This window comes from Staurois parvus, unplaced genomic scaffold (assembly GCF_062004578.1).
Source record: "Staurois parvus isolate SC_StPar_1 unplaced genomic scaffold, SC_StPar_1.0 ptg000117l, whole genome shotgun sequence".
Lineage (NCBI taxonomy): Eukaryota > Metazoa > Chordata > Amphibia > Anura > Ranidae > Staurois > Staurois parvus.
This window is the reverse complement of record NW_028317913.1, coordinates 770,197-789,321: the sequence shown is the minus strand read 5'-3', so window position 1 is coordinate 789,321 and position 19,125 is coordinate 770,197. Positions and strand designations below refer to the sequence as shown.

The window sequence follows — 19,125 nt, the reverse complement described above, 5'->3', positions numbered from 1 at the left end:
AGATGTACACTGGGGGGCAAACCTAAAAAACCTGAACTTTGGGAGAATAGGCACACCACATCCTGCAGTGCAGTGTTCAGTGCCAGGATGAGCTTTCAGCAAACCCAAGCAATACAGCATCAGAGGTAGTGTTGTCATGCTTGTGTCAGTGTTGATTTTCAGAATGTTGGTATTTTCATACAAAATTTTAAGTGATCCACTAATGCTAAGGTTAGGTAGGATGGCACAGTACAGATAAAAAGAGAGGACCTTTTGATGTCTGCTATCCAACACCACCCTTAATTTATACAATATATTATGTATCGACAATACAGGGTTTTTAAGTTTGCAGATGATCTGAATTGTAAGCAGTAAGTTTGGATTATGGAAAGGAGATTTTTCATTTTTTGGATGTAAACATTTCCTTGCAGAAAGGAAATATTGTCATAGAATTGTAAAAAATGGAAAAACAGGAATCAATTCTGCTTGCTTCAAGTTGCCATCCGGAACCTTTAATCAGAGGATTACCGAAGAGGCAATACATATGTGCAAGACACATTACTTTCTCTGATGCACTGTATTAAAAATGGGCCAATTCCCTTACAGAAAATGTATAAAAAGAGGATATATTTGTAAGCAATGCATGGAAATTGTATAGGAGATATGAAGATCGGACTGAGGTGCAGAAGTATAAAGCTTGAAATTCTGTTAAGTAGAATAAGCTGGTTTTTTATCTGTACCTCTGATAATCAATCACATTTTGCAAGAACTGTGATTAAAAGACATGTTGAATGCTCTTCCTTCTTTCTTAACACTTATAAATTTGTTTTTAGGAAAGAGAAAGAATTAAATGATTGCCTAATCAAAAGTCATATTAGTCACACGTAAGGGGAGAATGGCTTACATCTCCCTTTGTCAATGGTACCTCAGTGTCATGCTTGTGAAAATTGTCCTGAGATTATTAAAGTAGAATATGTTAAGACTAATATTCTTGTCAAAGTAAACCTGGTCAGTTCTAACTAGTCGAATTATGAAAACATACATAAAGCAGAGGTTACTTAAAGTAAAAGTGACAAATCAACTCAACCTGTGGATGTGGAGATATAGGAAGCTGAACTATATAAATATCAACACTTCCTGTAAGTTTTAAACTTGACTAGGCTGTTTACCTTATTAGGGAATTTGCCCTTAGCTTAGTAAATGTGGTGAAAATACCCTTAGAAGGGAGTGAGCTGGGAGAACTTCTGTATCATTGGATCGAGGTCAGACTCAGGTAAGTATTGGGTGCAAAGAATATACAATCCTGTTCAAGAAAAAAATCAAAAGCTTTACCTTGTTCACTAAGTTAAGGGAAATTTCTTTGCAAAAAGCTTTAGTGACTTTAGTTAACAAACCCTATGGGTCACTAAAGCCACCCCTCATAAAAAAGAACCAATAGGGAGGCCCAAGTATTCACTGAAAATGACATGTGATTAAAGGATAAGTTCACCTTTGGAACATGTTACATGTTCCATCTATATTTAGGGATGGACATGTAACACGTTCTAGCTCCTGCCTCCTCTACCCCCCATCCCCCTTCCCTGTGACAGCGGGCAGGGGATCCTCTCCCTGCACTTGCTGTCAGAATTTAGCACAGTTGTGCGAGGCTCTACCCACATGGCTATGTCATTCATTCACAGAGTTCTTTGAATTAATGAAATAAAAGTACTGTGGCCGACTTCTTGTAGGTCTCAATGAACTATGAGGGCACTGGTGAACACTCTCGTAGTTAATTAATTATTTCTGCAATGCAGTAACTGTCTGCCTGCCTGCACAAAGTACAAGCAGACAGCTGTTCTGAGAACCTGCAGTATCCTTGCATTGCACCCACAATCTGCTGAGCGAGGACAGACCTGGTGACTGTTGTCCAGGAGCGCGCGTCTGTCCTCACTCCGCCCTCCGCTTGCAGCCTGGATCCCTCACTTCCGGTCCTCTGATGGATGGTTAGCAGTAAGCTGGCCTGTGCTGTGCCCCGGGGTTGCTGGCCGTGCAGCAGAATTAGCCCACGTACAAAAGAAGTTGAGAGGTGTTGCATTCCATTGATGATCCAGAGGGAAGTCCTTACCAGGATAGAGGAGTCCATAAGAGGATCCAGCTGACCCACTGAGATGTGATATTTTCTCAAATGCATGATGGAATTATGCATCTGGTGAGTGTGTAATTCTAATATTTGATCACCAGAAGATGCACAGTGGATCACTTGTTTAGAAGCTTCACATCCTTTGAATATTATATAGACTTTGTCACTTTAGCACCATCAGTCACTATTTTGAATGTGCGTTTGCACTGCTGTCACTTTATTTTCCTGCAATTGGGAATATACATTTGCAATATTGTCTTTTTTTTACATACCTTTGATGAAAGATTTACCTCTTAGGTTGTTTACATTTGCACTTTATATTGATAATAATCATATTTATTGTATTGATGTTTTAGCGCTGCACCTTTATTCAATAGTTGGTCTTAGGAGGTTGTTGGTACCTTTTGGTGTAAAGCAGCTCATTTTTAGCGCTCACGTTTATGCATGTTTACTATTGTCTATGGGAATGTTTGACCGTTCTTCCAGAAGCGCATTTGTGAGGTCAGGCACTGATGTCGGACAAGAAGGCCTGGCTTGCAGTTTCCACTCTAAATAATCCCAAAGGTGTTCTATCAGGTTGAGGTCAGGACTCTGTGCAGGGCAGTCAACTTCCTCCACCCCAAACTCGCTGATCCATGTTTGTATGGACCTTGCTTTGTGCACTGGTGCACAGTCATATTGGAACAGGAAGGGGTCATCCCCAAACTGTTCCCACAAAGTTGGGAGCATGAAATTGTCCAAAATGTCTTGGTATGCTGACACCTTAAGAGTTCCCTTCACTGGAACTAAGGGGCCAAGCCCAACCCCTGAAAAACAACCCACACCATAATCCCCCCTTCCACCAATTTACACTTGGCACAATGCAGTCAGGCATGTACCATTCTCCTGGCAACCGCCAAACCCAGACACATCCATTGGATTGCTTAACAGAGAAGCATGATTTGTCACTCCATAGAACACTTCTCCTCTGTTCTAGAGTCCATTGGTGGCATGCCTTACACCACTACATCTGACGCTTTGTGATGTGATGGCTTCATGATGTAAGGCTTGGATGCAGCTGCATGGCCATGGAAACCCATTCCATTAAGCTCTCTATGCACTGTTGTTGTGCTAATCTGGAGGCCACACAAAGTTTGGAAGTCTTTAGCTATTGACTCTGCAGACTTTAGGTGACTTCTGCCCATGGGGTGAGATCTTGCGTGGAGCCCCAGATCAAGGGAGATTATCAGTGGTCTTGTATGTCTTCCATTTTCTAATTATTGCTCCCAGAGTTGATTTGTTCACACCAAGCTGCTTGCCTATTGCAGACTCAGTCTTCCCAGCCTGGTGCAGGTCTACAATTTTGTTTCTGGTGTCCTTCGATAGCTCTTTGGTCTTCACCATAGTGGAGTTTGGAGTGTGACTGTTTGAGGTTGTGGACAGGTGTCTTTTATACTGATAACAAGTTCAAACAGGTGCCATTGATACAGGTAATGAGTGCAGGACAGAGGAGCCTCTTAAAGAAGAAGGTACAGGTCTGTGAGAGCCAGAAAACTTGCTTGTTTGTAGGTGACCAAATACTTATTTTCCACCATAATTTGCAAATAAATTCTTTCCAAATCAGCCAATGTGATTGTCTGGATTTTTTTTCTCATTTTGTCTCTCATAGTTGAGGTCTACTTATGATGCCAATTACAGGCCTCTCTCATCTTTTTAAGTGGGAGAACTTGCACAATTGGTGGCTGATTAAATACTTATTTGCCCCACTGTATATATATATATATTTCGGTATTCAAGATGGTTTATGATATATCGTTTATTGAAAAGAGGGAAGGTGCATATTTATTTGATGATATTGAAATGTGCCACACTATATATATTTACCGTATTTTCCGGCGTATAAGACGACTTTTTGACCCTTGAAAATCTTCTCAAAAGTCGGGGGTCGTCTTATACGCCGGTATACGGCATGCTGACACTTTTTAGGGGGGCGGTGCGGTGCCGCCGCCGCCCCCCCCTTCCAACAGAAGTGAAACTAAGTACAGGGGTGGGCAGGGGCTTCTGTTTCTTACCTGGCTCCGGTCCCACGACAATCCGGTCCAGGAAGCGCAGCTGCTCCTTCCTTCGGTTCGGCCACTGGATATTCGTGCGGCTGCTTGGCTCCGCCTCCTCACCGAGGATTGGCCGCCAGAACTGTAGCTCAGGAAAGGCACACAGGCGGCCAATCACCGGGGAGGAGGCGGAGCCGAGTGGCCCCGCGAAAATCAAGTGAAGGTAAGTGTGCCGTGCACAGGTGCTGCTGCAACCATATATGCTTGCTGCAGCAGCACCATACTGAACAGGGGTCAGCAAGTGTCAGTGGGAGGAATAGTGCCCCATCATTGGTGTCACTGATACCAATGATGGGGCATTATTCCTCCCACTGACACCGACGATGGGGCACTTTTCCTCCCCCCCACTGACACCGACGATGGGGCACTTTTCCTCCCCCCCACTGACACCAACGATGGGTCACTATTCCCCCCCCCCACTGACACCAATGATGGGGCACTATTCCACCCCCCACTGACACCACTGATGGGACACTATTCCTCCCACTGACACCAATGATGGGACACTATTCCTCCCACTGACACCAATGATGGGGCACGATTCCTCACACTGACACCAATGATGGGGCACTATTCCTCCCACTGACGCCAATGATGGGGTGCTATTCCTCCCACTGACACCAATGATGGGGTGCTATTCCTCCCACTGACACCAATGATGGGACACTATTGCTCCCACTGACACCAATGATGGGGTGCTATTCCTTCCACTGACACCAATGATGGGGTGCTATTCCTCCCACTGACACCAATGATGGGACACTATTCCTCACACTGACACCAATGATGGGGCACTATTCCTCCCACTGACGCCAATGATGGGGTGCTATTCCTCCCACTGACACCAATGATGGGGTGCTATTCCTCCCACTGACACCAATGATGGGACACTATTCCTCCCACTGACACCAATGATGGGGTGCTATTCCTCCCACTGACACCAATGATGGGGTGCTATTCCTCCCACTGACACCAATGATGGGGTGCTATTCCTGCCACTGACACCAATGACTGGGCCCTATTCCTCCCACTGATACTAATGATGGGGCACGATTCTTCCCACTGGTGTGCATTGGAAGAGGGGTAGTCTTATACGGCGAGTATAGCCCAAACACTACATTTTAACAGGAAAAGTAGGGGGGTCGTCTTATACGCCCAGTCGTCTTATACGCTGGAAAATATGGTAGTTGTTCCCAGTTGCTTCCACTTTTGTATAATACCACTAACAGCTAACCGTGGAATATTTAGTAGCAAGGAAATTTCAAGGATGGACTTATTGCACAGGTGGCAACCTATCACAGTACAACCCTTGAATTCACTGAGCTCCTGAAAGCGACCCATCCTTTCACAAATGTTTGTAGAAGCAGACTGCATGCCTAGGTGCTTGATTTTACACATCTGTGGCCATGGAGGTGATTGGAACAACTGAATCCAATGATTTGGAGAGGTGTCCCAATACTTTTGGCAATATAGTGTATGTTACATAGTTACATAGTTAGTCTGGCTGAAAAAAGACAAAAATCCATCCAGTTCAATGATTAAAAAAAAAAAAAAGTTAGAATCCTGCACCTACAGTTGATCCAGAGGAAGGCAAAAAAAAACCCAGCAAAGCATGATCCAATTTGCTCCTGCAGGGAAAAAATTCCTTCTTGATCCCCTGAGAGGCAATCGGATATCCCCTGGATCAACTTTACCTATAAATGTTAGTAACCAGTTATATTCTGTGTATCCAGGAAAGAATTCAGGACTTTTGGTTGGATTTCCTCACAGCACCACTTTGTGACTTTTAATAAACTTTGGATTTTTAAATTGTTACTAAACCCACAATAAAATCAGTCTGTATATGCAGTAAAGCATGCTTGTTATACTCACTGTGGAACCTATTGTGTAAATAGGCCATTTGTTCCTGATTGCTCTGTTCCTTCCCTTGTTTAAATGACCACCGCTTATCTCCTGATAAGACAGACTGAACGGTAGGCATTTTGTACATTCTCAGTTTGGTGTGTATTGCTAGAGAGGTTTTTCTTTTTTCTAGGGAGAGTGCATGTGATCAGCACAGGGCCAATAAGAACTGTCCAGACAGAGGTCAGGGGTTTTGCATCCTCCTAGAGCAGAAAGAAAGCTCCTCCTACAAGCTTTAGCTAGTGCTTGGCTGGACACTGATACAAGTTACAAGACTGCTCTAACTGCTGATGAGAAAAGGTATTTAGCAGTTTATATTTACTAAAATAGTTGCACTCCCATGTTCTGTATACTGTGGGAGACCAGATATAGTGAATGCAGGTTCCCTGGATTTAGTAACACTTTAACCACCTTCCGCCCGCCCTATAGTACAATGACGGGCGCAAGGTGGTTCTCTCGTTCTGATATATGACGTCCTACCATTCTTACTGCGCATGCGCGGCTCAGGGAGCGTGCAGCGCGGCGATCGCCGGTGCGCTGTGTCCCTCGGACACAGCGGATCACGGAAAGAGCCAAAGATGTCAGCTCGGTCATGTGATCAGCTGTGTCCAATCACAGCTGATCACATGTAAACACGGAAATGCCGGATTTTCATCCGAAATGTGAGGATTTTCGTTGCTGCTATGGGCCTTCTTGAACTTAACACATTATCTTTGCACCTTTTTTCTTTCCACAAAGAATAAACCTAAACATGGTTGTAGAATATATAACAAAAAAGTGACATAAATCACTTGTTCATTTACACAAACATTTAGCTAAACAAATCAAATATTTGCATTTCACCTGTGTGGAAACGCAAGAATGTTTAACATTAGCCTGTAAATATATTTTGAAACAAAAAAAAACTCTACATAAATATTTCATGAACTTCTTTATCAAACGTACATTAACTTTGATTACTTGTTTTTTTTTCTTAATGTAGTTCTGTCTGGGAATTCTACAAAAAATAATGCACATTTTTTTACAGGTTAAAAAATGTACATTATTATTTTTTTAAAGAGTAGCCTGCAAAGTATTGCACCCGCGATCAGCAGATTGGGAGGCACATATGCAAACTGTTGTAATTCCTACACCGTTCACCTGATTTGGATGTAAATACCCTCAAATTAAAGCTGACAGTCTGCAGTTAAAGCACACCTTGTTCGTTTCATTTCAAATCCATTGTGGTGGTGTATAGAGCCAAAAATGTTAGAATTGTGTCGATGTCCCAATATTTATGGACCTGACTGTATATTCTGATTATTCAGTTCTTAGATCAGTTATGTCAGTGGAAACTTACCTAAGAGAAAAAAATTGGTTATTGTTCAAGGGACCCCTAGGCTTGTATTGTGGATATCTCCAGAGTGTTATCTCCTTACTCCTACATAGGGAGAATTATACACATTCATATACAGTAGGTCTTATAAAATTATCCTCATATCCAAGATTGCTTGGCAGCTACATCATGTATAGATGACTGGTCACCATCTAAAGTAGTGTTTCTCAACCAGGGTTCCTTGCGCAACAACCAGTTGCCTCTCACATAAGTTCCCACTGGCATCATTGATCTTTTTAGCTATCTGTAAGGAGGAAATTCTTCCCAATGACCACAAATGTAAAGAGCTCGCTTCCCACTGACTATCAAACTAATGTATCATGAGTTGTAGATATAGTAATTTTTATCAGGGGTTCCCTGAGAATGGAAAGTTATTTCAATGGTTCCTCTGTGTAGAAAAATGTGTAAAATGAAGGCTGCAGCTCTACAACAGAGAAAAGGTGGGAGACACAGGCCACAAAAGATGTGAATACAAGTGTTCTTGTGTTTTTGTAAACCTGACAGGGTCACTTGAAGCCTAAATACTTTGTTAGGATTATCATGTATATATGTATCAATTTTTCTTTTTATGTGTTTATACTTTTTCATATTTTCAAATTCTTTTTCCAATGTATCCATGCCACTTTTTTTTCTTTTGGCATCATACTGAAATTCAAACTGAATTCCATTAAATTTGCATTCTTCAAAGAGGTACTCTGAGCTAATTAAATTAAGTAGATCATGCTGAAATGAATGCCAATTAGTGTCAGTGATAATTCTTTTCAGCGCCATAGCAAGAATGCAGTCACTCTAACAGTAAATATTATATCGTAATAATGCCACAATGCGTATGCCACAGTAAGAATGCAATAAATTAAGAAATATAGAGACTTTGATTCCATAGTGAAAATAGTATAGGGAACAAGTGTTTTATGCCATGTTAAGTTTCAAAGATCCACTATGAGTAGCCAACAACCAGAAACCCTATTTTAACTACTTTAAAAAGTGTGTTCATTAAAAGTGTATACATTGTACAGTGTGTTCTGATGTAGATATCAAAGTTGTCTATGAAAGTTGATAATTGTGTTGATTTAATTGCTTTTGTGACACCTATTAGGGATGATTTACTAAAGGCAAATAGACTATGCTCTGTGCAAGTGCAGTTGCACTCACTTTTGCCAGAGCTTAGAGAATGTGATGAAGCTCTGCTGATTTCCATCATCCAACCATGTGCCAGTACAAATTATGTTTTTTTTATTTCTCCTGACTAGATATTATTTACAAAGTCAAGCTTCACTACATTTACTAAACTCTGGGGAAAATGAGTGCAACTGCACTTGTAAAGTGCACAATCTACTTGCCTTTAATAAATCATCCCCACTGTCTCCTATTATGTTTTCTTTTGTGTTTAATTTTTTTTGAAGAGACTAGTAACCACAATGCTTTATTTATGTATCTAAATATTTAGCCTTAAATTATTATTTAATATATAATTGTGTAGGCTTACATATAAAATATATTTATACATAGCCCTTTTCTAGATTTGCTTAATTTGTCTTGAAGATGACATTAGGAGCTTGAAATCATAGCTGATTGTCGCCTGAGTATTGGAAGTTTTTGCTCTGTCAACTACATGAGCACACACTGGAGGATTTACTAAAACTGGAACATGCAAAATCTGGTGCAGGCTTGCATAGAAACCAATCAGCTTTCAGGTTTTATTCTCAAAGCTTAGCTGAACAAGCTGAAGTTAAAAGCTGATTGGCTACCATGCACAGCTGATTCGGAATGCTCCAGTTTTAGTAAATCTCCCCCACTTCCTTCCAATTTCAAGGTATTCAGAACATTATCAAACCAGTGTCCTATATTTGTTTACATTCATTTTAACTACAGGCCCCTCTTGTTTAGCACTGTTAAGCAGTAGATGGTATGGATCAGCCACAACCACACATCTGAATACCTCTCACCTATATATCATCAATAAATAATGTTGGCACTCAATCCCTGTCCTAGTATACTCTTTTGGAGTCCTTTCCAAGTCAGGGTGATTGCATCCAACACTTCACTCACAGCCCACCTATTTACACTACAGATCACTATGTACCTGATTGATAAAGTGAACCATAATGGTGCATAGTGAGTGTATGGGATAAGAGATTTGCAGTGTAAATAGGTGGACTGTGAGTAAAGTTTTGGACAACTTTGTACATAATCAACCCAACTTTGGGAGGAATCCAAAAGTATACATTCGGACAGGGGTTAAGAGCCAGCATTATTTAATGATGGTAATAAGACTTATTTTTAGTTCATTGTGGGGCTAGTCTAAACAGGGCTGCACATATAGCCTGGAAGAGAGGTGATATTCTAAAATCTACAGAAAAGTTTGACTTCTCACCTCTAAGTCGTTAGGAGTCTACTTCAGATTCACCAAATAAGGGAGCAGAATTAAATCTTTCATTGGTAAGCGTAAACAATTATTAAAATCTAAGTCTGGTTACTTAGGTTTGTGCATAAGGCAACTCATGACTAGTTCTCTTTAAGGTGCTGTTATATGGGAAATGTTTGTTAGAAGATCAAGCTGCCAAGTAGGCACTCATTAGGCCTACTATGGCATAAACATGCACACCTATACCTGAAAACCATGGCCGGATCAGATTTCAGCTGATTTAAAAGCAGTGACCCCTGTCCTCTTCCCTGCCAGCAGTGACCCCGGTCCTTTGCCTTGCCAGCAGTCACCCCTGCCCTCTGCCTTGCAAACAATTACCTCTATCCTCTTCCCTGCCATAAGTGACTCCTGTCCTTTGATTTGCTAGCAGTGACTCCTGTCCACTTCCCTGCTAACCCCTTTTCTCCACCCTGCTGAAACCTGTTCTCGGCTCTGCTGATCCTTATCCTCAGCTCTGCTGACTCCTGTACACTGCTCTGCTGACCCGTCTCCTCTGCCCTGTGGACCCCTGTACACAGCCGTACAAACTAATGGCCCCTGTACATTGCCTTACAAACTGCTTACCCTAATATCTGCCCTGCTGACCCCCCTGTGCACTTCCCAGTTGATCTCCCATCCTTTGCCCCCCCCCTAACATTTTTTACTGCACCCCCACATCAGACAAGCTAGATCTGGTCCTGCTGGAAACTGGCATATGTCATTGGGCATTTTGGCACAAACTCATATCTTATGGAAGGGCTCTCTAACTCAATCAATCAGTTCTTTCCTGGAGATGGTTTAAAAAGGAGCGACCGCGGAGGTCACAGAAAGCCATAGATATACAACAGTTTCTAGATGCTACCAAAAATAGCCAGATTGGTTGATATTCATCTGTGGGCATCTTTATTCACATTAAAATGCTGCTTGCTTTGTTATTTTTCAATTAATGTAGTTTGCATATTTGAATCCTTTTGATTATGTCTCTCCATGTTACAGCTGCTAAGGAGCTGTATGTGTCTTCTCTGTACAGTTTATCCAGATTTCCAAAGAAAAGAATGATGCGCTTTGATTCACCGCTTTGCAAAACACAAATTGCAAGTTTTTTTTTAAATAAATTAAGAAGATTAAAATCATGTAAATGGGCAGTAGACCTAGTAATAATTATTTCTTTATCTTTTTTACCAAATGCATTCAGACTTGTTCATGTGTTACATTATGCAATTATCAAAATCATTACATTAGGAGATGCATTGATTATTTCTGTAGTCTGCTCTAGTTAGATTTGCATCCTTTGTGTAAAGCGCACATCCCACTCACTCACTTTCACTGTTTTAATTGTCTTTCAGCTTCCTGTTTAATTTTGATTACATACATTTTGTTCATTCTTGTTGTAATTATCTCATTCAGAGAAAAATGGATGTAAGTGGGTGTTTGTAAGGCATGTTAAAAGTTATGTAATTGTCATTAGTTACTGAGTGGGGCAGTTTTTTCAACTGTTTGTTAAGTTACTTAGAAGACAGTGATGATAGGATAAACTATCGCATAAATAGACCACACAATCCACCACCAATACACACCGTGGAGGAACAGTCCCCTATTCCACTGGAGGTCCTTTCACCTTCACCAGTGGGGGACCTCTCAAAAACATACACACTGACCTGTCACATATATTGTATATACTTTGCAAATCTGGTCCCTGTGCCTTACAATCTACACACACCGGAGGATCCACTATTACATACACAGTAAGTATTTACATATTCAGAACAAGCAATAAAAGCACTATTAAAAAACCCTCAGTAACCTCTGTACCTACAGTATAGGCATTGTGGAAAAATTTGTCTTCAAATGTCTAATCAGAGACACAGAAATCTTATATATTTTTCTAATACTTTCTTTTGCACCAGAAAAATGGCAGCCTGCGAGCCTTGTAACTAAAACAGGAGGTATTTCTAAGCTTGTGTTGTGTTGAGCCCTTGTTGTGATCTTTGGAAATTAATTGCTTCACAGTACAAGCAGCTAGAGATGTCAGTAATTGCTTAATTCACATTCCGACTCTGGGCTGTTTTTAAATCTACTCATGCAGTGGGGTCCCCCCAAACATCATGGGTTAAATTCTTATTGTATAGGGAGTAAAGGAATTTGTACAAGTACGTATTCCTCACAAATCCCCCCCCCCCTTCCCCAGCAGCCAATTCTCTCCTCTGCTGTCTGCCACTCTGGAATGTGGGATATCAAAGTCTGCAGTCTAGGAGCTAACCAACCCTGCTTTTTGTGTGGAGGTCTTTGGTCCTGTGGATTCCACTTCAAAGCAGTCCCATATTCTGATTTTATCCGGATATCTTTTGATGCATACTTGTTAGTGCATCTGTGTCTACACCAGTGTTTCTCAACCTTTTTCCAATCAAGGCACCCTTTAAAATTATGGACAATCTCGAAGCACCCTATTCTAAAATGTAAAAAACTAACCTAATAGTTTTACATATTGCAGCAGCATCTACACACATGAGAAACTTTAAAGGAACTTTGTATATTCTGTATAAAACTGTATTCCATTTTGTATGCTTTGCCTATGTATTGTACACTGCACTCATTGTGCACACAGCACTAATAATGTTTTCATTACATTTGCATTCCTTTAAGTCCTGATTAGAAATTAGCCTGCCTATGTAACACCCCTTGTTACCATAAAAGTACAATTGTAATATTAATGTGATACCTATGTAATCATGTGTATAAAAAACGTCAAATGCACTGAATAAACAGAGCAGTTATTTGGAAAGATGCTGAGTGTGTCTTTTTGTGTCTGTTCCCTACTGCAGTGGGTATCATTCATTTAGAACCAGTAATCAAACTGAGGATAGGAGTTGCCTAATAATAAAATTTCAGTATTAATGTCCAGAACAATGTCACCAACATTAGAGGTGACATGTTATTTCAAAGCAAATATATTTTGTACACTGGTATTGGCTAGTATTCCAGCAATTCTTCTTCCTCGTGTTCTCTCCCCCATACAGCTAATGTGACTCCAATAATGATGGATAGGGGTGGAGGGTCAAATAAGGATGCTATGCAGGTGCCCGATGTTCTCCTTATCAACCAATGATGTCAATGGTTTTTAGGAAACCCGTGGCTTTGTGTAACAAAAAAAAAGCTTGATTTACTCACTGGCTGTAGACAATCTTTGGACAATTTAGAGAAAATTTTTGGCATTTTAGCAAGCCACCCCTAAAAAACCAAGAAGGCACCCCAGAGTGCCTAAGCACCCTGGTTAAAAAAGGCTGGTCTAGACTATAGATATTAAACTCAAATTGTGGGAAATAAAAATAACAAGCAATCATACTCACCTAGATGGCAGCAGCATCTGTTCCCCGCTGGCTCCACACCAAGAACTGAGCAATCAAAGGCCGCTGGTTGCTCAGTTCTCGGGTCCACACTGAGTACAGAGCGGTGACTGTCAGTTACCGCTCTGTGCTCTTCCACTCCAACGCTTACTGGAGTGCTGGACTGTGCAGGGGGCTGGAGCGGCTCACTGAGAGGCTGAGCCAGCTACCGATCAGGCATCTGGATGGATTCTGACATTACCACCATCCCTGCAGAGCCTGGACCAGCTCTGTGACTCCATCCAATGGCTGAATCTGGGTCACAGGAGTGCAGAAGCAAGTGCACTCCTGTGACCCACAGGAGAGGTATAGCCAAAATAGCTTTGACCATACTTCTCTTTAAATTATTTGTAACAACAGGATTATAGAAGCCACAAAATCATCTCTACTGCCTGGAAAATAAGATTTAGAGAAGCAAAGGTTACCAATGGCAACCTTCAGTACATATTTTTCACTTAAAGATTTTCGATTGCTTGTCATAAAGAGAAAACCCTTCTACTAGTGTAGGGGTTAAATGTTTTATTGGTTGCACAGTTTTGTTTTTTGAACACTAAAACCTAAAAGTTCATATTTATATGGGGCATAGTAAATCTGTATGGATAATTAAAGTCAATACATACAGTTTAAGAGTCCTTCAAAAGATTTACCTTTTAGCATTACACCTGAATGCTGAACAGTGACTCATAAAAGTTGTTGAAGCTGTCAGATTATTCGGCACCAATTACTAAGATTTAGCAGTTTAAACATGTCATCGAAATTGATCCACTTTGATGCTCGGAAGAACTTTTCACAAATGTCAAAATGTGCAACATTGTCACTTCAAAGGTACCACGTATGTTCTGAACTTCTTCTGAGTAATATGCTTGCTGGCTATATACATTTACCTGTTGTCTTTTATGTCCAACAGAAAGCTCTTATTGCACATGATGACATAATTTTGCAAGAATACAGCAAGTCTCATATTTGATCAGCATTATAACCTCAAAGCTCTAGAATGACTACCCCTCCCAGACAGTAATGTACATATGTTTGGCTCACCAAAATTTCTGAACAATGGCAGGCGTCCTAAGCCTCATTAATGACGATTTGACATTAGATTTGACCATTGAAGATGCAAAGAAATTATAGGTTACCATAGTTTGGATAGATAATGCCTATTTTAGATCAAGACTAATATAGGTAAATTTCCAAATTTAACTGTGTCTTCACTGTGTTGTCTGTGTTTGTATAATAGGAATTATAAATTCCTATAAACAAATGTAATTTGTTTTTCAGAGAAACCCAACTTTTGTTTCATTTTTGTATTTAGAATCTTTGCTGCAAGTGGACAGAATGGAGGAAGTAATTGAAGAATTGGTTGACCTCTCTTTAACTGCACAATGTGGGAAAAGAGTCACCTCAGGGAACAGGTAAGGTGTGGCTGAGCCATATTTGCCAGTTTTCTTTAAAAATTAAACTAAATCTGCTCATGATGGCAAACTTTCCCCTAATGTACGCCCTTCTGGGCTCCCCCTTGTTGCTCTCTTTGGCCATCAATGATGAAACTCCTGTGTGTGCATGCTTAAGTTACATCATCCCAATATTTCTGATAAAAAAAAAAGTTACATCATCTCAGTACCCTGTTCCATTCTTGACATCTTACAGATCCTAAGAATGGGCCATAAATGTACAGTGTACATTTTCTGTAGGCAGTATAAGCAAAGAAAAAAAATAATAATAAGCAGTTAAAGCAGGTTTTTGGCAGACTTATATATTCTCTTCATTTTAAAGTGAAACTACAATGTATCTGAGCACTTCAAACCAAAAGCGCTATTTAATTAATTTTTAATATTCAAAGCAAACTCACCCATCCATCCATGTCTCTATGCTTTATTATGCTGAGAAATCACTTAGAAAAACACACCCTAGCACTTCTGCTCGTGGCCATCTTGAGTAAGTGTAGATGATTCATGTAGCAATTACTTCCTGGAATATATCCACCCTTAGCTCAGGCATACAGTCTGAAGGGTGTGCTTAGCTGAGAAAACCCCTCCTCCCCTCCTGAAGACTCCTGGGATGTATGACATCATTTGCCTAGGCATGATAACTAGGAAGTAACTAAATTTAAAAAAACTGTTAAAACGGGTAAATATGATATACCTTTCTATCTATTTAATGCTAGCAGCATAGGGACTCAAATTAGTCGACATTGATTGAGAGAGTGAAGTTCCACTTTGTTTAGTTACATTTTAGTTTATTTCTGCTGATGATGCTTTACTACTTCTCTTTATTTTTAGCATTTTTGTGTTCTGAATCTGGTATTGGAGGTTTCTCCTTGATGTTCCTTTTACTCATGAGTGAAGTTGTTGTTCCCGTTTTGAGCAATAAAACCTTAAAGTGGTTGTTAAGGCATAATTGTTTTTTTCTTAAAATAATAAACATGTTATACTTACCTGCTCTTCTCTGAGTGCCCCCAAAGCAAACTGTGTGCTTTGTGGTTGCACTCACGAGCCAAGCTATGCGCATCTATAGACACACACAGCACAGTTCAGCCCCACCCCCCATTCCCTCCTCACAGGATTTGATTGACAGCAACAGGAGCCAAATGCTGCCTTTGTGTTTTCTGTGAAGAGGGTGTGAGATAAGCACTGGTGCAGACAGGCACAGTGCTGGATTGAAAGAGGAACCAGGTAAGTATTTAAGGGGTTGGGGACTGGGAACTGATCATGGAAGGTTTTTACCTTAATGCAGAGAATGCATTAAGGTAAAACAAATCTTATGCCTTTAGAACCACTTTAGCAGGTCTTCTGAATATTGAGGGATTGTATGCAGGAAGAAGGGGTGACCTGAAATAATATTCCCACAAGAATTTTATTACAAAAAGCTGTTTCCTTAAAAATGATGGAGGCTCTCTCAGCAACTAATTATTATTATTATTATTATTATTATTATACAGTATTTATAAAGCGCCAATAGTTCACTCAGCGCTGTACATTACAAAGGGGGACAGAACATGTGACAGAACAATACCAATACAATGCAAAACATGAGGGGATCGAGGGCCCTGCTCTTTCGAGCTTACAATCTAGAAGGGATGGGATAGTGGTACAGGAGGAGATAGCTGTGGGGGATGGAGTGGTAGGAAGAGTGGAGGAGGTCAGCAAGTTAGCAGGGGGTGAGGTAGGCTTCCCTGAAGAGATGGGTTTTCAGGGTGCGCCTAAAGGAGAGGAGAGTAGGTGATAATCTGATGGGTTGGGGCAGGGAGTTCCAGAGGATGGGTGACACCCTGGAGAAGTCCTGGAGGCGGGCATGGGAGGAGGAGACCAGGGAACTAGAGAGAAGGAGGTCTTGTGAGGAGCGGAGTGTGCGTGCTGGGCGGTACTTGGATATTAGGTCAGTGATGTAGTTCGGGGCAGTATGGTGGACAGCTTTGTACGTCAGTGTTAGGATTTTAAATTTGATCCGTTGCGCAATCGGAAGCCAGTGGAGGGATTGGCAGAGGGGGGTGGCGGAAACGGAGCGTTTGGAAAGGTGAATGAGTCTGGCAGCCGTATTCAGGATCGACTGAAGCGGGGATAGCCAGCGGCGAGGCAGGCCAGTGAGGAGGGAGTTGCAGTAGTCGAGTCGTGATATGATGAGGGAGTGGATGAGCTGTTTAGTGGTTTCTGGGGTTAGGAACGTGCGGATTTTGGCGATGTTGCGGAGGTGGAGTCTGCACGAGTTTATTAAAGATTGGACTTGGGGCTGGAAGGATAGGTTGGAGTCCAGAATGACACCAAGTACTCTGGCCTGCAGAGCGGGTTTGATATTGGCATTGTTGGATGTGATGTAGAAGTCAATGGGGGGTGGGGTTCGGGCTGGGGGGAAGACAAGGAGCTCGGTTTTGGAGAGATTCAGTTTAAGGAAGTGGAGCGACATCCAATCTGATATGTCGCTCAGTAGGTGTGTGATTTGGGCAGAGACCGAGGGGGTGAGGTGGGGGGTTGAGAGATAGATTTGTGTGTCGTCGGCATAGAGGTGGTAGTTGAAGCCGTGAGAGTGTATGAGTTGGCCAAGGGAGGAGGTGTAGATGGAGAAGAGAAGGGCCCCAAGGACAGAGCCTTGAGGGACCCCAACAGAGAGGGGGAGTGAGGGGGAGGTGGTAGCATTATAGGTAACGCTGAAAGAGCGTTGTGACAGGTAGGATGAGAGCCAGGAGAGAGCAGAATCTCTGAGGCCGAGGGAGTGTAGTATTTTGAGGAGGAGGGGGTGGTCAACTGTGTCGAAGGCCGCAGAGAGGTCAAGGAGTAGGAGCACTGAATAGTGGCCATTAGCTTTGGCGGTTAGAAGGTCATTGGAGAGTTTGAGTAAGGCGGTTTCGGTGGAGTGTAGCGGGCGGAAGCCAGACTGTAGGGGATCGAGGAGGTTGTTGTCGTTGAGGTGAGAGCATAGGCGGGTGTAGACGAGGCGCTCGAGGAGTTTAGATGTAAGTGGGAGCAGGGAGATGGGTCTGAGGTTGTTCGGGTCATTGGGGTCCAGGGAGGGCTTTTTAAGTATGGGGGTGATGTGTGCATGCTTCAGTGGGGAGGGGAAAGTGCCGGAGGAGAGGGAAAGATTAAATATGTGGGTGAGGGAGCGTAGGATGGAGGGGGAGGGAGGTCGTAGGAATTGTGAGGGGATAGGGTCGAGGGGGCAGGTGGTGAGGCGGGCATCAGAGAGGATCTTGGAGACTTCCTCGATGGTAGTAAGGTCAAAGGTGCGGAGTGTTGGGGGAGCTTCAGTATGAGGAATGTAGTGTGGGGTGGGAGAGGAGGTCAGAGCAGTGGTGAGGCCGTGGGAGAGGGGTGAAAAGGGGGTAGCTAAGTGAGGGGGAAGGGGGTTGGAGGGAGTTTGAGCAGCGACGAAGTCCCTGCGGGTAATGTCGAGGGGGAGGGGGGATGATGGGGTAGCTGTGTGAGAGGGGACGGGTTGAGAGGGCGTGTGAGTTGCGGCAATGTCCTTGCGAATTGTGTCAATCTTGTTTTTGAAGTGATTGGCAATCTCAAGGGCGGTGAGTGAGGTGCTGGGTGGAGGTGGGGGTATAGAGAGTAGAGAGTTGAAGGTGGAGAAGAGTCGGCGAGGATTGGAGGAGAGGGCCTTGATGAGTGTCAGGAAGTAGGCTTGTTTGGCTGCGTGGAGGGAGGAGGTGTAGGTGCAGAAGGCAGATTTGTAGCAGATGAAAGCTTGTTGGGATTTTGTTTTGCGCCATAGTCGCTCCAGGGCACGACTGCGTCGTTTGAGGGTTTTGGTGTGATCAGTCTGCCAGGGCTGGAGCGGTCGGAGTCTGATGTTGCGTGTGGTTAAAGGCGCTAGTGAGTCAAGGGCTGCTGACAGCGCGTTGTTGTAGGCAGTCATAGCCAAGTCGGGGCAGGACAGGGGGAGGATGCGGTCGTGGAGTTGATCAGCTGCAGAGTAGAGGGGGGCAGGGTTAAGGTTGCGGAGGTTACGGCTGGTAGTAGTGTGACATTTGGAGGGGTAGGCGTTGGAGGACGAGGGGATAGAGAAGGTGATCAGGTTGTGGTCAGAGAGAGGGAAGGGGGTGTTAGTGAGGTTGTGGGGAGCGCAGCGGTTGGAGAAGACAAGATCAAGGATATTACCGTCGGAGTGGGTGGTGGATTGTATGCACTGTGCAAGTGCAAAGGAGGAGGTTAAGTGGAGGAGACGGGCTGTGTCCGGGTTGTCAAGGTTGACAGGGATGTTGAAATCCCCAAGAATGATGGTGGGTAGCTCAGAGGAGAGGAAGAAGGGTAGCCAGGAGGAGAAGTCTTCCAGGAAGCGGGGTATGGATCCAGGAGGCCGGTATATCACAGCAATCTTCAGGGGGGTTGGGGAGAATAGTCGGACGCAGTGGGCCTCGAAGGAGGAGAAGGATAGGG

At 42.7% G+C, this 19,125-nt stretch overlaps 1 protein-coding gene across 4 annotated transcripts in view; it reads left to right on the top strand.

The window, feature by feature from the left end:
* Positions 1-19,125, top strand: part of WDPCP (WD repeat containing planar cell polarity effector) — a 470,287-nt gene that overhangs the window by 380,153 nt on the left and 71,009 nt on the right. For all 4 annotated transcript variants that reach the window (XM_089671996.1, XM_089671995.1, XM_089671997.1 and 1 more), the window contains one exon: positions 14,562-14,661. In XM_089671996.1, the coding sequence (XP_089528122.1) occupies positions 14,562-14,661 (100 nt within the window). The remainder of the gene's footprint in view (positions 1-14,561; positions 14,662-19,125) is intronic.